This window comes from Euleptes europaea, chromosome 6 (genome assembly GCF_029931775.1).
Source record: "Euleptes europaea isolate rEulEur1 chromosome 6, rEulEur1.hap1, whole genome shotgun sequence".
NCBI classification, from domain to species: Eukaryota; Metazoa; Chordata; class Lepidosauria; order Squamata; family Sphaerodactylidae; genus Euleptes; species Euleptes europaea.
Window position 1 is genome coordinate 51,670,936 of NC_079317.1, and position 24,828 is coordinate 51,695,763.

The 24,828-nt window shown below is 41.2% G+C and overlaps 1 protein-coding gene across 1 annotated transcript in view; it reads left to right on the plus strand.

Annotated features, from left to right (window-relative positions):
- MAPKBP1 (mitogen-activated protein kinase binding protein 1) overlaps nt 1-24,828 on the plus strand; it is a 119,695-nt gene that overhangs the window by 77,905 nt on the left and 16,962 nt on the right. Inside the window, exons 9-21 of the mRNA XM_056851332.1 lie at nt 2,159-2,348; nt 3,823-3,969; nt 7,367-7,551; nt 7,643-7,734; nt 8,620-8,745; nt 10,039-10,109; nt 10,434-10,555; nt 11,058-11,133; nt 12,018-12,129; nt 13,168-13,231; nt 14,405-14,530; nt 22,519-22,667; nt 23,820-23,869. Of these exons, the coding sequence (XP_056707310.1) occupies nt 2,159-2,348; nt 3,823-3,969; nt 7,367-7,551; nt 7,643-7,734; nt 8,620-8,745; nt 10,039-10,109; nt 10,434-10,555; nt 11,058-11,133; nt 12,018-12,129; nt 13,168-13,231; nt 14,405-14,530; nt 22,519-22,667; nt 23,820-23,869 (1,510 nt within the window). The remainder of the gene's footprint in view (nt 1-2,158; nt 2,349-3,822; nt 3,970-7,366; nt 7,552-7,642; nt 7,735-8,619; nt 8,746-10,038; nt 10,110-10,433; nt 10,556-11,057; nt 11,134-12,017; nt 12,130-13,167; nt 13,232-14,404; nt 14,531-22,518; nt 22,668-23,819; nt 23,870-24,828) is intronic.

Genomic DNA, 24,828 nt, shown 5'->3' on the forward strand with positions numbered 1-24,828 from the left:
TGGCTGTGGAGGAATGTCCACATGAATGCAGCCCACCCCCTCGCAGCTCCTCCTCTGAGCCAGAACAAAGTGAGTTTTTTTTTAAATCTTGTTCAAAAGGGGGAAAGTATGGAAGCCCCATGAGTTATGTGGAGGCTCCCCCTAAGAGCAGAGGCATCCAGCTGGCCGTTCTAGATGATTGCCTAATCCTCTCTACCATATCCACAAGTCTGACTACAATACAGTGTGCAAGGAGTTGATGTTATTATGTTTATTGTATCATTGGTCTCCAAACAAAATTAATAAAATTATCATCCTTCAAAACAGTGTTTAAATGATACAATGTGAAAATTGTTTGGTGCATGTGGGGTGCATGTCTTTTTCACAGCCCATGGCCTTATTAATAACTTGGCTTTCAGTACAATCTTTGCTTTCTTGCTGCTTTCCTTGGAGGAAGGGCAGGATAAAAACTGTGCCAAATGAATGCTTTCTTTGCAGTGCAAGTTTGTACTGAGTTGGACATTTTCTATGTTCATTGACCTTAATGGATTTAAAAGGGTGTAATGCTGCTTAGGATCGCACCTGGCATTGTGAAGACTTTCAGTATAATCTTTTAATCTTTTTTTTGCTCTTCCATTATTCTATGTGTAACCATTTTATCCTTAAAAGGGCCAGGTTAGTGGTCACAAAACCTGAACACACTTAAACAAATAATGTTTATTGAAAGGCAAGGGAGACAATAGGTTCAGACTAGAACTCTCTACGCTGGTGAAGACATGTAGCACACTTTTTAATAATAAATAAATAGTTTTAAAAGCTTACATATGCATTTTAGTTGCTGATCTAGATGTGTGGGTGCTGGGAGAGCCAGCGTGGTATAGTGGTTGCAAGTGGTGGACTCTAATGAGGGCACTTGTGAGGGTACACTTCCTTAACAGCTAATCCTTTCCCCTTTCTTTAAGATGGAAATTGTGGGTTTTTAAAAAACAAACAAACTAAAAAGCAGATCCTCCCCCTCCTTTAAAAAAACCCTACAGGGATCAAGCATATATGTGTTACCTTATGCTTATATGTGTTACCTTATGCTGCCAAAGAACATTATCACTGTGGAAAGCAGTACAGGCAGACAGGGGCATAGTCCCCCCCAACACTCATATGAAAATGTTTGGCTGCCATCTGGTGGGCTCTTCTTACCCTTGAGAAAACCGAGTGAGACTGTTGTTGCTTAGCCTCAGCCCATACAGTTCTTCCCTGTGATCTTTAAGCCGTGAGCGGGTGCTCAGAGGATGTGTGCCTTGTCTTCCACTGTTTGGGTCCTAGACTGATGGGAAGCCAACCGTAGACTGCTATGTACGTTTGTCTTTATAGTGCTCCCTGCAGTGACTATTTTATTTTCTCACTTACTTCATTTATACCCAACTTTTGTCCCCCATGGGAATCCTCTCTGGCAGCATGAGAGCAGCACAAATAGCTCTTGGTCTTATCGGAGGGTGGGAGGGGGGTTGTGAGTTTCATTTAACCCACCCCCCTCCACAATTTTCCTACTTACCTAAAAAGCTCACCTAGTTCACAGGAGGATTCTTCCTGATCTGCTGTTTCCCAACTCATTTTAGGCTGTGCATATAAAAATGCTGGGGACCAACTTTGTAAACAGGAGAGTGGCAATATAACGAGAGCGCTTCACAAAGTTACATAAGCAAAAAAAGATGCCCTGAGGAACTCTTCACGTATGGTGGTTTGCCAACAGACTGAAGGAAGGGAAGAGAGGAATAACAGGGGAATAAAGATGTATTGACATAGACATAGGTATAGACATAAATAGCCACTTGTATGTGCAGCTAAGGGAAATGTGGTATTCCAGGTGACAAGGCAAAGAGGTTTTTCTCAAGTCAGGGAGGGGGAAAATTGTATTTTTCTTACAGTTGGTGTTCCACAACCCACCCACCCCAATTTTAATATTTTTACTAGGATTTTAATTGTGTTTAATATATTATTAGCTGCTGAGAACCAGTTTTTTAGTTGACCGGTGGGATAAAAATACTTAATAAACATGGTTACGTCTGAGTAGGCAGGCTAGTAAACATGTCTGTGGGTGTGTAACTTCTGTAGATTTTTTTGGGAAAGCTTTCTGTGTTATATATATATTTCATAAACACATATATGCATGTTCTTTTTATAGCCGGTTGTTCTCCAATATGACTGATGCCAAGTATCCAGATACCATCGCCTTGACCTTTGACTCCAACAACCAGTGGCTATCATGTGTTTACAATGATCACAGCTTGTACGTATGGGATGTCAAGGACCCCAAGAAAGTTGGCAAGGTTTATTCTGCTTTATACCACTCCTTGTGTGTTTGGAACGTTGAGGTAAGTAAAACTGGGAAAGTTAGGAATGGGGGAGCAGAAGTTCAAAGAGAGAGGTCATATTGTTGATGTGTTACAAACCTAAGGATTTTAAAAATTCAGTTCTCCTTATGGCATGAATTCCAAACCAATTTTCATCCCCTCTGGGCTCACATATGTGGCTTCTGATTGCAGGAGGGAGCAATGTTTTGTTTATTATAGTAATGACTCACTGAAATTCTAGGAGTAGAGGCTAATTGGAGGGGTAGGGAGAGGGGAAAGATCTTTATGTTAAAATAATTGAGAACAGTGTACAGGCTAATACTAAGGACCAAGCCTTTTGCCTCTCCTTTACTTACAAAGGCCATGCAGTTTTTATCAGTGATCTGCCGGTATGAACCTTGACTCCACACAGGAGAGTGGTCAGTTCAAAAAGCCACTTCAAACATGAAGGTGGCCAGCTCCCTGCAAGGCGGGACATGTTGCTTGTGCCCTTTTCTGAAATGGCTGTTTTCTTACAGCTATCTTTTAAGCATTAGACCACTACTCTGTCTCCTTGGTTTGTATATGTGTATGAATAAACCTGCTGAAGAATAAAGCTACTGAATCATCACTTACTGTGAATGCATTTTTTGATGTGTGACTTTATAAATAATTGCTCAGTATTTTCACACATTAGATACTGATGTACTGAGGAATTGTCTGTCATATTGTGACACAAATTTAATTATTCTTGTATTTTATGTTTCATAAATTTCATACACAATTTTTGTAAAATTCTTTTTCTTTGAATCCTTGTTGTTGACCTCTGGTACTTACCTTTGCTTTTCTGACATTCTGAGGTCTTCCTTTACCTCTTTTTTATTTGGTTGGTGTGTATGTGACTAGCCTGCCTCTCTGTGATCCCAGAAGCTTTCTATTCCTGGTTAGTCAGAAAAGAAACAAAGAGAACTAGGTAGGCTTTTAAAGCGTCCTTTTATGAGCAGCAGTTACACCAACCTAACAAAAGATCACAGCAGTAGTCAGTTGAGTGCTGCCTTCTGCTGGCGCAGGACATGTAAGAATGTTTAAAAGTCTCATGGAATTTCTTTCTACTCACAGTGGAAAAGAGCACTAGGAGTGTTATGCAAACAGCAAGGTTCTCATTTAAAGAACCGATTACCCCCAAAAATTTCCCACTGGGCCATTTCATTTAAATTGGCTAGGGTGACCCATTTCAAAAGATGACTGTGATTATGCATCTTTATGTAGAAGAAGTAATTATGGCCATTAGCTGTTGACTTGCTTGGAAAGGCTGCAGTGTCAGATTTGTAACAATAATAAAAGGTACAGGAGCCCTGTTAGTCTTTCCCCGCCCTGATCTTTGGCCTGATGGGAATTCTTATGCAAATGAATTGCCACCTTTCTGCATCTGAAAAGGCAGCTCTGCTTTTGGAGGTGACTGTTACTGTCTTAGGATGCAGGCTATCTTTGACTTGTTTTTGTTATCTACTTGCAGGTGTACCCTGAGGTGAAGGATAGCAATCAGTCTTGCTTACCCCCAAACTCTTTCATTACGTGTTCCTCGGATAATACCATCCGCCTCTGGAACACGGAGAGCTCGAACATTCACGGGGCCACTCTGCATCGGAACATTTTAAGCAATGTAAGAACATCTTTGGGAATGTGTCCAGTTGATCAAGGGGCTAGTTGGGGGGAAAGCCCCGGGAGAAGATTATATCCCTCCAGAATTATTTAAATCGAATATCCATTGGTGGGCTTCAGTGTTAGCAGCTCTGTTTACAACAATTAACAATCTATGTGTGATACCAGCCAGATGGAAACAAAGCATCATCATCCCTATCTTTAAGAAGGGGTTCACACCCTGCCAATTATCGACCTATCAGCCTCTTAGATGTTGCCTCTAAGCTATATACTCTCCACCTGTTAAATAAATTGGTAGATTGGGCAGACCAGGTAAACCTCCTTAACCAGGAACAAACCGATTTCCGTAAGGAACATAGCACAATTGATCATTGACTAGTTCTTAAAGCCCTGATTGAGAAATACTCGGTCAAATTAAAATGCCAACTTTTTGTAGCCTTTGTTGACCTGTCCTCAGCTTTCGATTCAATCGACCGAAATAGGCTTTGGCAGACGTTGGCGGATACCTCTATTGACCAGAGACTTTTTAGATTGATAAGGGAATTGCATACAGACCTCACAGCTAGAGTCAGAGTGGAACGAACTGGAAGTTTAACGGAATCGATTCCCCTAACAAAAGGAGTGAAACAGGGTTGCCTGCTAGCTCCTCTCCTCTTCAATTTTTATATTAATGATATAGTACAAAAGATGAATGCATTCATTTCTCCCCTGTTTTGGCTGGAAGGAAAATAACCACCTTATTATATGCCGATGATATGGCTATTTTGGCCCTCACGAAAACTGGGCTAAAGGAAAGACTGAAAACACTGGTTGAATACTGCAACAGGGAATCCCTAAAGATTAACTACAACAAAACTAAAATAGTTGTTTTTGGCAATCATAGGATTGTTCACAGTTGGACAATAGCAAACCAAAAAGTAGAACAGGACCAGTTTTTTAAATACTTAGGCATAATTTTCCAACCCACATTGTCATGGCAAATGCAACGTAAATCTGCTATTCTGTCAGCACTTTGAACTATGAGTGCCATTTTAAAATTCTACTATTCCAGAGGAGGCTGTATGGTTGCCCCAGCAATTAAAGCTTTTGTTAGGTCCTAATAAAACTATTTTGAATTTTCTCCAAATCATGCAATATTTTCGGTTTTTGCCCCCAGATCTCAATTCCATATAACAACTGCGGTATTACTTTCCCCACAAAATTAGAAAGATCTTGGGTTTGCCCCAAGAGGTGCCTGCAGCATTCCTTAGAGTGGAGGCAGGCTTGCCGTCAGTTGCCATGAGAGCCCATTTAAGAATTTTACTTTTCTACCTAAAAACTGAGAAAATCGACTAACTCAAAATTGGTGTATTACAGCTATATGCTCTATTCAAAGGAAAATCATTGGGATAAAGTCCTTATACCCATCCTACAATTGTATAATTTGCCTTTGCTAGAAATCTTAAACACATGGGACCCAAAAGATATAAAAAAATGAATTGCTGACAAAGAAACTGATAATGATATGTGCCTAATTCAAAAGTCCAAGTTCTCCCCATGGTATCCGTTATTCAAATCGATTAAGTTCTTTTCAGATTATTTAACGGAACTTTCGGACCCAGGGTTAAGGAGAGCATTTACTACGGCACGATTCCAAACGATGCCTTCAGCATTCACCCATGGTAGATATAAAAAAATTCCTCATAACCTAAGGCTATGTCCCTGCTCCTCAGGTTCAATAGAGGATCTCCCACATATTTTGTTTAGTTGCCCATTTTACATTCGTTTTAAATTAACCCAGCATATCCCAGATGTTTTAGACACAGTTGAGGGCCGAGTTAGATTTTTAATGGCAGACGTTAATTCAAAGATCATGCTTAGTGTGGCCTTTTATACCACGTTAGCTTCTAAGCTAAGGAAGAAATTTGTTGAAAATTAGACCCCGAAGATGACACAGAAAGAACAATTTAGGAGAACTATAACATTCAATTCAGTAATCAATATGTATATATGTGGCTGTCTGTAACATTTTAAAAATTTTATTCATGTAACTCTGGGTGTTGTGGGTTATACATTTTGTATGGTTTTAATCTGAACATTGTTAAGGTCTGTGAGACTGTGACTAAAACATTAATAAAATTGATTAATCTTTGGGAATGAAATGCCTCACATGTTGCTGTTTAATGTGAAAGGAATGCTGAGTTAGTATTACAATATGATGTGTTTGCTAGGCATTGTAGGCTTTTAATTTGCCCATATTAGTGAAACAGCTCAGCAATGCTTCAGACATTAAGGAAAATGGTCTCCAATTTAGTCTCCATATGTTTTTACTTCTGATTTTTTTAAATTTCCTTTTGCTGTCTACTTTAAATGCAAAAAGCAGGCCTCCCCCCCTTACAAAGTGGCTGAACATGTAACCAAACACTACTTCAGCCAGCCAGGATATACTTTTGGTTTGGCTTTAAAAAATAATGGGCAGTCAGTGATTACTTGGCTCTCTCTACTTGCATGTGCATGTTTGAGAAGCAAGTTTGAGGGCATGTTCTTGTTATTTCCACTGTACTTATTCTTGGTGCAAATGATTCTTTATTTGATTTACTGGCTGCCTGTGTATAAGTGGCATAAAGTTTATACCCAAGTTACATAAAGTTAGGTTCCTCTGGTGCATTCTTGCAGAGGAGGTTAAACTGGGTGGTTGTTCTAGGGTTCTCACAGAACTGGCTGCATGAGCACTGAAAATTACTTACTTGCTTCTCTCCCCCCACCACTCCATTTCACCCTGTAATGCAGCCAGCTGTTGGTGAAGAGTAAAAAATGTTTCATTTGCACTGTAAAATTGTGGAATTAAAGTAAACTCTTTTTGGTTCATGTTCTTAATATTTCAGATAAAAATGAATTTGAAGGAAAGGAATTTCATACTATGCTAAAGTCAGAAATGTGGCTGTATGTAGTAGTCCCAAAAGAGCTATTGGTAATTCCTAAATGTCTTTCTGATCTCTGACAACTCTTCCGCTTTGCTCTACAGCCTCTGTGTCCATCTCAGCAATCCAAATCCTTTCCCAGCAACTTAGCATAATTTGAAACTACCCGCATTGTAACAAAATTGATAAGAGCTCCCCCAGCATCCTCGTGTCTTTTTTTAAGCTTTATAACCTGTACCTGAGGGCCAAGAAATGTTAGTATCTAATGGTGGTAGCTTAAAGCTATTTTCGATCATCATTCTACCTTTGTTTTTTTTTGTTTTTTTTTGCCTTGCCTTAAGTAGCAGCTTTGGTCAGACCAGTAGCAAATCAGCACATGCTATTGCCTTTGCTGTTGTTAAAGGAGCATATACTAGCCATTAATCCTGTCTTGTCCTGATCATCGTTGCTTTCGTCTGGTTTATTCATACGGGCTTCTTGTTGTTTTTCTGTCCTCAGGACCTAATGAAAATTATCTACGTAGATGGAAACACTCAGGCCCTTTTGGACACAGAGTACAATACCGGTGGAGGTGCAGACAAGGCTGGCATGGAGGCTCAGGACACAAAAGTGGGGATTCGCACAGTGTGTGTGAGTCCCACTGGGGAGCACCTGGCCTCAGGTGATAGAATAGGCACTCTCAGGTAAGCATTTGGATTCGTGGGGAGGCCCTGGCCTCTTCCAGTAGCAATGAAAAGACCCATTCTGACTTTCTGCCTCTATGTCCTGTTTCAGGATCTATGAGCTAAAGTCCCTGAAAGAGATGCTGAAGGTGGAAGCCCATGATTCTGAAATCCTCTGCCTTGAGTACTCCAAACCGGAGACAGGTGAGATGGTGTTAGGCCACTGTTCACCTGCTTATGGTAACTGTACTAGGCCTCAGTCATTACAGTGTAAGAGAAGATTGCTTATGGAGCAGAAAAGCATTTTTTCAGAAAAATGGTAAAACACAGCAGAAGCGATTACTGTCTGACTGAGGCCAGCAAGATAATGGAAAAGGTCTCCATGAGATATAGTTTTGGGATTTTTGTCCACAGTATTCCATAACATCCTAAATAGGAAATGCGTTATGAAACTTTTCCTTTCCAACTTTCTGGGTTAGGTGTTGTTGTTGTTGACAGCAGGTCCAGGGGGGGTGGGGCTGGTGATGTTTCTCCTACAGAGAGACTATCAAGCTTTTCAATTTAGCCTCTGATGCTTTGGAGATGTGAACGCCTCCAGGCCAACTTCCTCTGTCCCCTCTCCTATCCCAATTCCTTACTTCTACAGAAAAATAGTCCCTGGAAGACTATTAGCTGTTTCGATTGCCGATGTCTTTTTGATTTATTTTCTATGCATCCAGCTCTTGGTTTAGCAATAAGGTATCCTTCTCATCTTTATCAAGTAACAATGGGTAGAGGTTTGTTTATCTGTTTGTGTCTCAAGAGGCACCAGCTATGACCACTTAATTAAGCTATATTCCTCTAGCACTCCTACAGACACCATACAACACTAAAACACAGAAGATGCCGAGGGACTCTAAGCCTCAGTCATTCACTAATCATTCATCATTAGCCTTTTTATTTAAAGTTGCACAGGGAAACGTGGTAGAAGCTTTTCCTGTGTGCTCAGCTTCACTGTGCTAACGTGCATTGGATTCCTTTTGACATTCAGCTTGAGAGAAAGCTTTGAGTGTGGGAGTGGAGGAATCATCACTTTTTCTTATGTGACAGGGTTAAAGCTTCTAGCATCAGCCAGTCGGGACAGGCTGATCCATGTTTTGGATGCAGGGAAGGACTACAGTCTCCAGCAGACCCTGGATGAGCATTCATCTTCCATCACAGCAGTCAGATTTGCAGGTAATGGAATACATCTGTCTTTGTCAGTACCAGTCTAACAGTCCTACATCCGCTGCTTGTTTCACTTTGAGTAACAGTTCGAACTGCCACGTTCCCTAGTTGATTTCTGTGATTGAGTTGCTTGGATGCAACTTATTACAAATACTGAAAGTCCTGCCCATTCCCCCCCCCCCGATATGATTCAGGATCTCTCTCTCCAAGACATTTCCTCTTTTCCTCTGGAGTATTCAAAGTAGGAAGAGAGGACAAGTGGTCAGTGTGAAGTTGCACATCAAAGCATTTCCTCTGCTGATGCTCAGCACTGAAGAAAAGGTACCCTTCACCTCTTCCCCATCAAATTGACTGCAGTTTATGTTTGGCTTTAACCCATTAAGAGTGGTTTGGCTATCTTGCTTGGATGGCACAAAGCTATTTTCAGGTATCTCTTCTGGAACACTTGTTTTGTCTCTGGTGCACATTGTATGGATTTATCTATAAGGCACTAGTAAAAAGATGGTCCTGCCTTCTAGCAGAAGCTTAAATGAAAAGCTTTCTGACCCATTTGACGTGTGTTTGCAACTCATGCTTAAGATGCATGGTTATCCCCAACAAATGAGCCATTTACTTCAGCTTTGCCTTATCCCTGGGGAAAGTTCAACAATGGCTTTTCGGTGCTCCATCCCCGTGGAACGACACCCTGTTGGTTATAAAACTAGCTGAGAAGTCCACAACTCCACCTTCCTTTTAAGGATCTGAGGGTGGCATGCATTTTTCTACCCTCTTTATATTTTCCAACAACGCTTGTGAACAGGTTGATAGTGAACTTAATGGTAGTTGCTACACCACAACTGATCCTAAAAAAACTTAAAGAGTACCGTATTTTTCGCTCCATAAGACGCACCTGACCATAAGACATCCCCCCAGCTGGCCGTCGGATCGGGGAACGCTGGCTCGCGCCGTCCCGCCCCGCCCAGCGGGCTCTGTGCGGGCCTCCCAGCGTGCCGTCCCGACGCGCCCAGCTCTGTGCGCCCTGCCCGCCTCCCAGCTGGCCATCGGGGCATGGAACTCCAGCTCGCGTCGTTCCAGCGTGCCCAGCCGGCTGGCGGGAGGGGCGGGGGTCCCTCCGCCCGGCTCTGGGACTCCCAGATGGACCGGGCTAGGGTCCATAAGATGCACATTCACTCCATAAGACGCACAGACATTTCCCCTCACTTTTGAGGAGGAAAAAAGTGCGTCTTATGGAGCGAAAAATACGGTAGTTGCTTGTTTTATAGCTGTTTGTTCATGCACTTATGTGTTGCTCTCTTCTTTTAGCCAATGATGGAAAGGTACGGATGATCAGCTGTGGAGCAGATAAGAGTATCTATTTCCGCACTGCACAGAAGGTAGTTCCATTAGACTATCCTTTTTTACATAACTTATGGAGTAGAGCTATTTTGAGATTGAAGGTGGAAGCAAAAGCTTTAGATGATTCATGCCCTGTACCATTCTGGCTTTTAAATTTTGCAACGTTGTTATGGAGTGGCTATAGGACTAGCTGTGCATTGTAGCAGAACCAAACTGTCAGAAATTGTGTAGGGCAGTTCAGTCACAGTTTGTTCAATTTCAGCTGCTTTCTTGTAACTGTTTCTGTAGAGAATTCATCTGCCTCTTACCAGTGAGAGATGTCATTGGGCTGGTTTTTATTGCTTTTATGTTCTTGTGCTTAGAAAGCAGATGGGGTTCAGTTTACTCGTACGCATCATGTTGTTAGGAAGACCACTTTGTATGACATGGATGTGGATCCTAACTGGAAATATGCTGCTATTGGATGCCAGGACCGGAACATCAGGTTGGTTCACTAGTTATCCAAGATGCTTCCCCTATTCTCATCCTGTAAGCAAATCATATAATACTTAATTTCACCAATAAACTATACTTTGGTGGCTTTTATTGGAAGATGTTCTGTTACCCAAAACCTGAGGCTGGCACATGTAGGCATCCTCAGAAGTGGTCAGCCCAACAATCTAGGGATCACTTAGGCCCATGTACGCACCAGCTTGCCTTGAAATGCCCCTGATCGACCAAATTGTGGATAGATCAAAGAAGGCAAGTAAAGACATCAGTTAATCAATGAGGGGCAGCAGGCAGTGCCCTTACATACCAAGCAATTGCCTGCCATTACCTGGTGTCTGGCAACCCTACCCCATGTCCAGAGGCAATATACCTGTGAACATGTCATGTCTGTCAGCCTCCTAGACCCATCTGTTTTGGCTACTGCTGGAAACTGAATGCCGGGCCAGCTGGATCTTAGAAGAACTCCTCATACATTAAATTCTATTTTTCCCCCTCAGGATTTTCAACATTAGCAGTGGGAAGCAGAAAAAGCTATACAAGGGATCCCAAAGTGAAGATGGCACTCTCATCAAAGTAAAGCCTCCATCAGTTTCAGCACTGCCTATTTTCTGTTTATTTCATGCTTTTTGTGGGTTTATATGTGTGTTTTGTGTGTTTTTATGTACAGTGTGTGTTCATATTTGAATGTAATATGTTGATTGGGCAATAGTATCTGCACTTTACATCTTTGGAGACCTTGTACTTTGCAATGCAGCATTTATTCGTATGCATATTGGTTGTATCATCAAGGCATCCTAGCTGTAAATGCAAAATAAAGTGCTTGTAGTACCCCCCTCAACCACATACCCCTTCCATTTTCCTCTTGGCTCATACCTAATTATGTAAAATCCCTGACACTACAATGGGATGGATTTTGGCTACAGATTGGATTAATCTTGGTGTTTTATTTTTAAAGTTGTGTCTGGATAGTTTCGCTACTTCTGCTGTATGCTGACCCATATCACAAAACTCAGTAGCATATTTAAGGCTCTGTGTGCGTCCCATTGTCTGTCTCATACAAGATCCCAGGGCACTTTCTTCACCAGTTTTTGAACATTCCTATACGTTGTGTTGTAACATATGCATGATAGTCTTGTATAACATGCATGCACAAAGAATTGAAGTCTGTCTAGTTGAAAGGATTAGCATTCATATAGCATAATGTTTTAACCTGTGTGAAACAAAATGGGGGACACTACCAGATCAAAGGTAGGAGTCCAAATGGAAAAGTTAAGCGTGTTTCATTCTCTCCCTTTGAAATCAGTGAGATTTAATAGTGCTTATTCAGTAAGCCCCAGGTTGTTTCACACACTTAGTAAAATCTGTAGAGTTAACCAGAAGTCTTCTAAAGTAAAGAAACTGTAAAGAAACTGTACTACAGGTATATTTGATGAAAGTATTTCCCTTTTGGTTTTCAGGTACAAACTGATCCCTCTGGTCTCTACATTGCAACAAGTTGCTCCGATAAGAACCTTTCGATATTTGATTTCTACTCAGGGGAGTGTGTGGCCACAATGTATGGACACTCAGGTAAACTGCAGAACCTTTTGGTGAATATTAGTTTCCATTTTTTAGTTTCCATTTTTTAGTAGAAATAAACAAGTCTTTAACACGTTCATTGTCTTCAGTGGGCTTAGGGTGTAATTCTGTTTGCACTATTAATTGTAATATTCATAGAAATATCAATATTTCTGCATCTTGTAAAATTAGCAAGATAAACATGAAATACACACCCCATACTCATACACACATTTCAGGCGTATCTTAGAACTAATGTAAACAGGGAATTTTGCTCTTGGAACTTAAGCTATATTTTAATTAATTTAACAGGAGTTCCAAATAGTTTTGTTTTTCAACAGTGGGGGCTAGATCTCATGCCAAATGAGGAGCCATTCATATGTTACAGCACGGTGTTAAGAGTTGCTTTTTCATAGCTTTATCACATCACTGGGTTCTAGATCAAATCAAGCGTGAACTCTCCCTAGAAGCTAAAATGACTAAACTGAGGCTATCGTATTTTGGTTATGTTATGAGAAGACAAGAGTCACTGGAAAAGACAATAATGCTAGGAAAAGTTGAAGGCAGCAGGAAAATCGGAAGACCCAACATGAGATGGCTTGACTCAATCGAGGAAGCCACAGCCCTCAGTGTGCAAGATGTGAGAAAGGCTGTTAACAATAGATCGTTTTGGAGATCTTTAATTCGTATTGTTGCCATAAGTCAGAAGTGTCTTGATGGCACTTAACACACACATATCACATCACGCTACTGTAACATTTAAAGGTGTAGGCCCTTGTGTCTGGGGTGATCATTGGTTCTTTTCCATGCAATCATTGGTCCTAGCCTTGGTCATTTGCAAGTTCCATGAGAAGGACCCATGTGAATGAACCTCTCCAGTAAGTCCCTCTAGCAGGACAGTAACTCATCAGGACAAATACATTTAGGCCCCTGATATCTAGATTTATAGGGTTCCATAGCATTATTGAGTAATGCTGAGTAACTCCAACAGTTTCTGTGCTACTCATGAGATGTTTCAATAACTGTTTTGCTTGTTCTGATTTTTTTCAGAGATTGTAACTGGGATGATGTTCACCAACGATTGTAAACACTTGATCTCTGTCTCAGGTGACAGGTAATCAAATGAAATTCACTATGTAGCTTTTTTGCCATTTGAATAGGTCAGTAGTTTTGGACTATCTTAAAATTAATACTTGTGTATGGTACACAAATTGAAAAGTCCAAAGACAGAGATGGATTAACTATGCTGCTAAATTCTCCACAGGCTAAAGTCCCCTCTGCACTAGTTGTAAGCAAAATTGCTATTGGTTTAAAATATCTGTAACCGCAATTTGCTTGAAACAGCCCACATTTCTAGGAGTGAAGGAGAAAACCAAATTTGGAAATTTTAAGAATGAAAAGAAGAAAGCATCCTAATGTGCCCTAAAGGTTTTCTCTTTTGGAAGACTTTTTTGAAAATGTAAACCATTTTGACAACATTGCCTTGTAGAATTCCTCATATTTTGATTTTAACAGAAGATTAATTTGATTCCAAGTAGTTCCTCTGGGCTGTGCCTGCTTTATCCTATCATGAATGTATGAGTCAGATAAACAGTCTTTCTAGCTTGGGATTGTCTCTACACTGGTAGAATCTCTCTTCGCAGCACCTGCTACTTTAGATCCTTTAACTGAAGGTGCCAGAAATTGAGCATGGGACCTTCTATTGACAAACCTTGCCTACTACCACTGAGGCGTACCCTTCTCCATATTCCTTAAAATAAGGTTTCTAGTCTGTGTTATGGAGCGTGAAAAGATTGTTTTCTAAAACCTAGGACTTCCAAACTGAGTTATTTGACAATTCAGATATTGTATGGAATGGAACTTCCTCATTTCAATGCCAGCATGAAAGCCACAGGTTATCCCTGACCTAGATAGGCCAGGCTAACCCGATCTCATCAGATCTTGGAAGCTAAGCAGGTTCTGCTGTGGTTGGTATTTGGTTGAGAGACCACCAAGGAAGTCCAGGGTCACGCTGAAGAGGCAGGCAATTGCAAACCACCTCTGAAAGTCTCTTGACTTGAAAATCCTACACTGCCGCCATAAGTTGGCTGTGAATTGATAGCCAAAATAGAAAATAAAAGAAAGCAATACATCCTATCGAGACAGAGAACATTGCTGAGTTGGACTCCAGGATTTGATACCAAGGAGAAAATGGAAACTGGCTAATCTTCTGAAGAAAGACATGGCAGGAAAAGTTTGGGGTACTTGGGTCCAAAATCAGGTATAACTATGTATTTCCTGCATCCAGCTGTATTTTCATCTGGCGGCTGAGTTCTGAGATGACCATCAATATGCGGCAGCGACTGGCTGACATGAAACAAAGAGGGAAGCAAGCAGAGAAACCACAACCAGGCAAAACTGCTGGGCTCATCAGGTAGGAGCACTCTTTATTAATGTTTCTAAACCAGGTCTCCAGTAAACATTTCTCAATATAAAATATTTACACCTAAGTCTCTAACATTGTGCCCATAGGCACCATGGTGTACCTGCAAACACTTTCCAGGTACCCACAAAGTGTTTTAAGAAACTGGGAGGGGCCAAGTAGGGCTTTAATCCAGCTGGGCTTCTGATTGGCCATTGATGTTTTCATTGGTTGCACAGATTTTTAAAAAGTTGTTTCAGCAGCAGCTGCCATTGCAGCACAAAGATCTTCCCTATGTGACTGAATGTAAGCTGGATGTATGCAAGAAAATATTTTTAAACAAATTGTTCATTTTAAAAGTTATGCATGACCTCAATCCCCAGCACTTTGGGCTGGTTATGCTTCCCGCGGCAGCCATTTTGTAGTTGCACCCAACATTCTGTTTCAGAATTCCAAAGGTGCCTGCAGACAGGAAAAGGTTGGGGACCTGGATTCACACTGTGTGTGTGTGTGTGTGTGTGTGTGTGTGTGTGTGTCATAATCATAAATTAAAGAAAAATAACAAATCTTGCATACAGTAAAAACACCTTCAAATATAATTCAATATAAAAGCTGTAATCTTAAAGTTTTTAAAAGGTAACAGAAGGCAGCCATTGGGGCAGCTTGACAGGTTTCCTTAGGGTGATCATTCCAGTGAAAAGGTCCCAACTCTATAAAGGCTCTCCCCCACACCGTACATAAGAACATAAGAAAAGCTAAGCTGGATCAGACCAAGGCCCATCAAGTCCAGCAGTCTGTTCACACAGTGGCCAACCAGGTGCCTCTAGGAAGCCCCCAAACAAGACGACTGAAGCAGCTTTATCCTACCTGCTTTCCACAGCACCTAATATAATAGGCATGCTCCTCTGATCCTGGAGACAATAGGTATGCATCATGACTAGTATCTATTTTGACCAGTAGCCATGGATAGCCATGAATATGTCCACTCCCCTTCCAAGTTGGCAGCTATCACCACATCCTGGGGAAGGGAGCTCCACAGTTTAACTTTGCACAGGGTCTTTGTCTGGAGAATGGAAGAGGCATGAACCAGAGCCTCTCTAGATGACCTGAGGCAATGGGAAAACTCAGATAGAAATAGTGCTAGATGTGTGTTAAGTGCTGTCAAGTTGCTTCCGACTCATGGCAACCCTAGTGCTAGATGATACTGTGAAGCAAAGAAAGTCACTATTTCTGTGGATTGCTGTAACATTAAAGACCATTCCTCCAAAATGGAATCTTTGTTGTTATGTCCCCCCATCCTCCTTTGTTGTTATGCCCCAATACCAAGTTTATGGTGAACACTGCCAGTCATGCCAGCCCCATCCTCTGCATTGTGCCACTTCTTTTTCTTTCTTTTTCTTGCTGCTGAGAATAAGGCCAGCCTTACTCATTGGGCAGATCAGGCAGAGGTCACTGGATTTCCTGAGTCACCCTGGAAACTGAGGAGTGTGTTCAAACCTCTATGGTGGAATCCTGCCCTGAACCTCAAAGCAGTGTCTCAGTTGTAGAAGCCAAGTCAATAAAGTGTGGATTCTGGTGGTACATCCGAAGGAACTATATGCCCCTGTCTGTCTGTCTGTTTGTTTTGAGCCATCATGCCACAGGAAGCATTCTGATGCACCGCTAACTTAACCAGTCACCCTTTGCCTTTGTATAATTATAGCCCTTTAAGGAGAGAGAACAACATCCTAGTGTGTGATGTTTATTTTCTTGCTAGGGAAAGGTTTTTCCTTGTCTGTTAAGAAAGCACAGTTTGTGCTGTTCATATGGTTTACTTTTTAAGAAGAAGTGCCAGAGCTGGCTGGAAACTTAATAGTCTGAATTGGAAGCCATTCCCCGTGAGGGCCAGGTTCAGTTAGAGAAGAGCACTCTGTGCATGCTTAAAAACGCCCTGTCCAAGGGTTGAGGCTTGGCATGCCTGTATTCTTGGGTAAGCCTTTGTGAGTCATTGTTGAAATTAAACCCTGATGTAACCTTCTGTAATACCCAGTCTTGCCATGCCTCAGTATTGAGCTACAGAGAAGGCTTTTCAAGATCAAAATGCTGAAGCTGTGGAGCCAGATGCTTTTTATAGCCAGCTCTTCACTAGTTCAGCAACTGCAAAGCTTTGCCTTTTTTGAGTCGCTGTCTGCATCAGGCGCTCCCAGCTTCAGTCAATATTGCAAAGCTCGTTTGTTGCAAGCTTCTGCTTAGAGTGTTGAGTCTGTAGCATACCAAGCCTAGCAGATTGTTGGCAAACTCGTTTGGTGACCTCTTTGCAAAGCTGGAGGCTTTCTGTTTGGTCAGCTTTAAAAGGCTTGTTTTCTACCCTGGCCCTAGTTGTTTGATTATGAGCCCAGATCTGAGAACACTGCCTTTTTGAAAGGATGCAAGACGCTGTCACAGCATCACTTTAAGAAGCTAGGAAACTGGGGACTTTGTGTAAGATACCTATGATTGGTTGTCTTGTGGATGTGCATTCTTGTTTAGCTGGCATACAGATAGAGTTGGGTAGCAGTTTGATATTTGTAAGGCTGATGTGTGCCCTAAGCAGGAGAACATTTAAATACTCTGAATTTTTTAGTCTGCCCTTCTTGTTCCATTATTTAAACTTGGTGTATGTTGATGAATGGAGAATATTTTCAAAAGCCATTGGATGAATTAACAAAATACAAATTGGTTGGAATAAAAATATATGAATCGGTTGGAATAGCATAAGTATAGAGAGTATCTGTTTTTGTCTTTTTCTTTCTGGTCTGGGACCCTGACATGCAAAAGGAATTAAGAATATTTTGGCAAGTGGGAGAACTGTGAAGTCTGTACTGCATGTTGTGCCTGGTTTCGATGCAGTTTGCCTGTTCATATATCCTGGCAAATAGATTGCAGCAAGCCAGGAAGTAGACGAAGGTGCAGGAAAGCAGAGGGGGAGTTGGGGACTGTGCAAGCTTGCAGCATGTTGTTGTCGGGTTCCTAACATCTAAAGGGAACCACTGTGTTGCAACACTTTTTTTGCTGGGGGTCTCCTTGGACTCTTTCTCCATTTTGTGTAATAATGAATTCCTTGACAGTACTGATGATTTTTAAAAGGTTTTCTGCAGCCTATGCTGTATTCATGGTTCACATTCCAGTTGGTAGATTTTTTTTATGATGAATTGTTTTCTTTTATACTATTTTTTTGGGGTGGGGGTTTGCTAGTAGACTGGAGGAAAAACACTGAGAGTTCTTAACAAAGTATTGAGAATTTTCAGACCAGTACATAAAATATATTCCTCTTTCCTTCCTCCCCTATCATTCATTCATACCCCAAATACCATTCTTTCTTGCCCCCAAGCCCAAAAGAATGGTTATGTATTGATCCCCATGTACAAAAACGTTCCAAGATTTAAAAGTTTGTCTGTTAGTTAATAATTTCATCTCGTCCTTTTTTCCTGATATAAATAAAGTCCACCTTTTAGCTGACAGGAGTTAGCGATGAGCAGCATGACTTTGCTCAAGGCAGAACTGCATTTTGTATTTTCTGGAAAATCACTGAGTTTTACTGAAATGATGGCCTGCATATCAGAAATCTGGCAGGACGCGGGTTCCTTTCAGGAAAGCTTGGCTATCCCCTCCGTCAAGAAGAGACAGGCCATTCATGTAAAATAAAGAATAGGTGCCTGATTCCATACCTTGTATACTTTTATGTCTATGAAATTGCTCTTTGAAATGTATCCTTCTGGGAGAGTTAAAAGGACTGTTTTCAATGTCCTTAGAAACACAGCTGTAGGAAACTGCCACCGCCACAGTATTTGTAAGTCCTAAAGCAAATTTATGTTTGTGGCACATGACACATGATCAATAATCTGTACCCTATTCAAGTGGCACATTTCACTAAATCTAATCATTTTAAACATGAAAGCATTTTAAATTACAAATAGAATTCATTACACCAGAGAAGAAGTTATTCTGTAAGTTGATATAGTTTCTTCCCTTATGTAGTCTTACTGGTTCACATAGGAAGCTACAGTTATCCAGCTGTAACGTCGCTCTCAGTCAGCAACAACCATAGAATTGTTTTCCTGTCAATGCATGGAGCACAAAACCACATCTAACTCCTTCATCTTGGCAAGTGAATCACCTGAGGCAAAGCCTGCTGCTTAGAATCATAGAGTTGGAAGGGACTCTAGGGTAATCTAGTCCAACCCATGTACAATGCAGGAAATTCGCAACTTCCTCCCTCCCACACACCCAGTGATCCCTACTCCATGCCCAGAAGATGGCAAAAAAAAAAAAAAAAAAAAACTCCAGGATCCCTGGCCAGTCTGGCCTTGAGGAAAATTGCTTCCTGACCCCAAAGTGGTGATCTGCATTACCCTGGGTATGTAAGAAAGGGCCACAAGAGCCAAACACTGACACAATCCTTCCTGCCCTCCCTCCCTCTCACAATCTGCTTAAGTTCACAGAATCAGCATTGCTGTCAGATGGCCATCTTGCCTGTGATTAAAAACCTCCAAAGAAGAAGAGCTCACCACTTCCCGAGGAAGCCTGTTCCACTGTCAGGGAGCTCTTCCTAATGTTTAGCTGAAAACAGCAGTCCATAAGAGCTTGTTTTCTTACTGGCCTGTGTGATGTCACCTTGGGAACCTCTCCTCTGTTTCTGTACCATTCTAGAAGTTCTAGTTGGTCATTCCAGAACTGCATTGAAAGTGGTGCAGTGACTGCTAGTATTTTGTTGCTCTCAATGTTTCTGGCCTAGTGACATGGACCACCAAGTTCTAGAAGATGGACCAAAGCCACTCTAGGAATCCCTTTTTGCCATAGACAACCCTAATACTTGACCTGCCTATGTGTGCAAGTTCTCAGTTCCATATCCTTGTTTTGAATTTAAAGTACTGAGCACGAAAGTCTTTGAAAACTAACAGATTTGGCTGAGCAGGTTCCACCAGTCCATGTTGGGTACATGCTGCCTTTGTCTTCCTATTCCTTTTGGTGTACCCAGCCTTGCTAGGTTGCTATCTAGAGGCTCTGAAAGCCTCACCCCTGTAGTGTTGAACTGAATATCCAACAATAAGCAGGCAATGTGTTTGTCACGTTACCAGCCTGTTTCCAACTGTTCTTGTACCAAGCAGTGTGTTATCATGAGCAGCAGCTGCTGCTGGTGAACCCCGAAGTATTTTCTACTCCGATCTCCATCTGTTTTGAACAGTCCTCTAAGCGTCATGGTGCTGGGGAAGATCCAGGTACAAATATGAGGCATGAAACTAACTTAGTGACCGTGAGTCTGTCACACTTCATCAGTCTAGCCAGCCTCACTGGGTGGTTGTGAGGATAAAATGGAGGAGGAGAGAACCATGTACACTGCCACGGGTTCTTGGGAGGATAATAATATAGATATTGTGATAGGTGTGGAGCTGAATGAAGAAAGCTGAGAAGCAGAGCTATTTGCAAGTGGTTTTTAAAGTCATAGCAATTGACGAGGTTATCCCAGAAGAGTGCACAGAGGGAAGAAAGCCAAGGACAGATCCCTGGGGGATGCAATCAAGCAGAAGAGCTTTTTCCTGTGGAAACATTGAAGAGTGGTTAGACAGGTAGATCAAGAGCCAGCCTAGGACAGAGACATTTAAACTGATGGTGTGAAGCCAGTTAGGTAGGAGAGGGTGGTCAACTGTATCAAAGGCAGCAGAAGTCCTTTATGCATGGGTTCTTTCACTTCGCCCCCAGTCTGTCTCGGTTGTTCCTTGGAATTATGCATGAGTTTTCCGTCCATTAGAGATGACCTCATGTCCAGCCCTGGCAAATCCTGGGTATTCCTGATGCTGTTCAATCCTGATTCGTCGATCTCTCCTGAGATCAGCCTGGATCAAATCATTCTCCTCTCCATGCATAAGGCAAAGTGCAGGACAGGGGAGCTGGGTGTATGTGAGATTTTTTTTACAGTAAGCACAACAGCCAATTACGAAGCAGCGTTTCAAGGGATGGAGACTCAAATGATTCTTGATTTTTCGTCATTCTGAGTAGACATTTGTCTCATACAAGAAAGGATTTTAAAACAATGCTTGGGTCCCCCCGCCCCCTTTCTTTTTAAAGAGCTCCTTTGTTAAAATGGTTTGTAAAACGGCACTTGGGTTTCCACCGGGGGGAGAAGGGGAACTGGACATCTTTCTCACAGTAAGCACTACAGCCAATTACAAAGCAGCGTTTTCAAGGGGTGGGGGGATGCTTCCAGATTTGAGCTTGGTGACTTTGCTGGTGCAAAACAATTTTTGGATTCACTACAGAAAAGTGGGTCGAGCAAGCATTGAACCCCAGGTAAAACTCCCATGCATAAATGACCAGAGAGGTCAAGAAAGATGAGGACTATGTAGAGACCTTTTGATTACGCAGGGAGGAGGGTGACTTTATTGAGTGTTCAATGGAATGCAGAGAAAGGAAGGCAGATTGTAGAGGATCAATACAGGAGCAACTGCTAAAAACCTCTGTGTTCTTTGGTCCTATTTTTGTACTGCTGGCAATTTACACATTGCAAGGGAAGTTGTTCCCTAGCCAAACTAACCCGTATTTGGTAGGCCAAGTTATTTTTGTCTCCTGATTAACGTCTTGCTGTGGGCATCTACCCACAGCACTCCATAAAAGTTCCTAATGGTATACTTGTATAACATCATTGAACCTGTGTGTTGCCGATGGATTAATTGTGACTTATTTTTTTGAGAATGGGCCATCCTTAGCTGACTTGGTTTAGCTCTTACTTTGGCTGAAAGAGGAAAATGTATGTCCTGCTGGTGAAAGTTTATGCTTGGGGCTCATGCCTGGAATGCCTGTCTTATCCGTTTTGATTAATTATCTGTCTCAGGTATGTTAAGGGCTCTCTTATTGTGTCTGGGGGTTGGCAGTGCAGTGTGACACTAACTAATAATTTCCTAAGTTTTGCAAACATGCTCATAATGCAAACAGCTTTAATTGATAATTGATCTGTTTTTCCCCCCTTGCCAAGCAACAGATTGCCTCTATATCACATTACACTATTGGTATGTTTACAGTAGTGAGAAACCTAAGATAAGGAAAATGGATGAGTGGAAATGTCCAAGGGCACAAATTAGCCTTATTCCAGTGCTTTTAAATCCAACTGATTTTATTGGGAGAGAATTAAGTATATTTATAACTCTCCCATTAAAACCAATGAGACACTCAAGTTCTTAATTTTTCCTAGATCTTGTCCCCAAAAACGTTTCGGTAGAAAAGGTCAAATAATAAGTACCTTTACTATTAAGCTGTGGTGTGAACATTAAGCCTGTGGTGTGCTGTGAAGGTGAGCAGCAGGGTTTTCTGTAGGTCAGAATGACTCGGCACTCACCCTTCTCTTTCTCTCCCCCTCCCCCCTGTGATTCTAAACATGGTGTGGTTTGATCATAGAGCAGTTGGGCTCTGTACCTTAGGTTTCGTAGAGTGTGCTCTACATTATTTTTTGGTATAGTGCCTCCTTCTATGCTTTGATCATATTTTTATCAGTCGATGATCCCTACATATCATAGGGCATTTCTTTTGGATAGGTTAAATGCCTTTCCCTTTGCTGTTTTGCTGGGTAGATTCTGAGGAGTAGCTTATTCAGATGGACTGTGTCCTTCTGGATCTGGTGTAATGGAAAAGTTGGCTCATATCCTCTTTGATTGTGTGCTGGTGGCCCCCTTGGCAGATTTCTGGATTCGGCCAGTGATCGCTTCTGGTGCTTCTTCTGCTTCTCTGGCTTTTCGCTAGCTGATACTGATTTTGGCATAACGCTGGCTGTGACAGATTTTTTGGCTGCAGTGGTTTCATCACGAGGTTAGAGTAGAGGATGGTATTAGTGTGATTTATGTTGTCCAAGACCATTGGGGCATTGGATTATATGGCATAAAATTAAATTATAACTGAGACTAAAAGGTGCTCTGTACAAGACTGGTTAGGATGGAGAATCTTGGCATTTGCCATACATTTTATGCAAATATTTCTCAACATCTTTCTCCTAGACATGAATCAGCCTCTGCCCTCTCATCGGCACCAGTGCTCTCATCAGACAGTGACAAAGACGGTGAAGATGAAGGGAATGATGAAGATGAGTTGCATGGTCTGCAGTCTCTCGAAATACAAACGAACTCCAACACTGAAAGAGACTCAGGTATAAAGGGGGAGAAGGAAGTTATAAAAGAAAAGAGAAGGAGAACAGTTGATTGGCATAATCATTCACTTTATCAAATTTTCTCTGTAAAATTGGCTATGGGCCTATGCAGACTTGGAATTGTGTAGAATAAGTACTGTGAACTAATGGTACATTGCAGTGTTCTACAGTCATGGCGCCACTGTGGTTTTAAAAATCACTGCAAAGTGTATCTGGATAGCAGCAATTTCTACAGCGTATTTCTCAACACAATCATACAAAGAAAATGATGGTGAGCTGGTCCTGAGGGTTTAAGGGGAAAAAAAGGAGAATACTAGAATGAGATGTTCAAGCTGAAAGGATATTTCTTCAATCAGTTTTAAAATGGAACTGTTAGTAATTTCTCCTAAACCAAAAAGCAGAGAATTGCAAAGAAACAATACCATATATAAATACAAAATTCTATAAGTGTAATGTAAAAAGACTCTGAAACTTACTCCTGACCTTATAGATTCATCATCTAAAACCCCCCAAAACATATGTACATTTCAAACTCAGGAACAGTAAAAATAGTATACATGTTTAAATAAATACAAAATACCCCTTTATTTACAAAGCATAAATAAAAGTCCAAATGCATTTTGACAGTCATCTTCCTCAATGGTCATAAAATAAATAGCATCACACATGGATAAAACATCACAAAAATGCAAAGGGTCATGGGTGGTCTGTACTAAATATGATAACCTATTTTTTAAAAAAATGTTAAATACATGATGTATATATTTCTAAACTCTAAATAACGATCAAATCAATTACTAACCTCATCTGGGGTGGCATTATATATTGTGAACCAAGTTGCCTCAACAGGAGAACAAAAGTACCAGGCCTGTCTATATAATATCCTCCAAATATAAAGTAATACATAATTCAATAAAAATGATTGAAAATTAAAACTTATCATCACATGTTGAGAATATTAGAATGAGTTTTTCAAGCTGAAAGGAAATATCTTCAGTCAGTTGTAAAATGGAACTGGTAGTAATTTCTTCTAAGCCATATGATTGTCAAAATACTGCACTGAAATATTAATAATGGTGTGCATGGGGTGGGGGATAATTTTCTTGTTAAAATTGTTGATTTGATTACTTACTATCTATTCCTCCCCCCCAGATTCAGATCTTTCTCTTTCAAGAAGCTTATCACAGTGGGAAATGAGGAGGGTGAGTTTCCGATACATTTCTTTTACAAACGTAAAGACAACTGATGCAGGCATATCCTAACATGTGTGACGCATCAGTGTTAGATTTCTTTTTCATAATTTGCCAGTTTCTGAATGCTGTGACTTGCATAGAATCTATGACTGCTCTATCCTGTTGTTTCAACTGCTGTAGTACAGTTCATCTGATACCTTCAGCAGAGTTATCTGTTATATATAGTTGTGCCTCCCCTTGAAGGGCTTTCTGTTCACTTTGGACAAACTTGTGAATGGTTATTAAAATTGAGAGATGCAGATTATGAGAGAGGCTTGTATGCTTCATTTAAAAACATACTTAAATGTTCTGAGCCAGCGTGGTGTAGAGGGAAGAGCGATGGACTCTAATCTGGAGAACCAGGTTTGATTCCCCACTCCTCTACATGAAGCCTGCTGGATGATCTTGGGCCAGTCACAGTTCTCTCAGAACTCTCTCAGCCCCACCTACCTCACAAGGTGCCTGTTGTGGGGAGAGGAAAGGATTGTGATTGTCAGCCGCTTTGAGACTCTTTAAGGTAGGGAAGTGTAGAAAAGCCTTCATATTGAAGCAGCCTGTGTCTGAAACACAGTTGCCCTGTGATTTAACACTGAGTATTTCCTTAGCTGCTCCTAGGTCCTTCCCAAAAACCACCCTTGAAGAATCTGCTTAAATCATGTTGTCCTTCCTCACTTTACAAACAGCAGAGTCTTTCAGATGTAATAAGACTAGCTTGGGAGAGAGAGCAGTGTGCTACTGAAGATATGATAAAGTGTAGAAAATGCTAAAACATACTGATAGCAAACATTTAACCAATCGGTTTCTGTTATCCTGTCTCATCCCCTAGTCTTTATGATCAAAATTTAATGAAGAGCTCTTGCTCTGACCCTGACCCTACTCTGCAACAAATTCTGTTGTATGATTTCTGTTTTTCTGATCACAATCTCCTA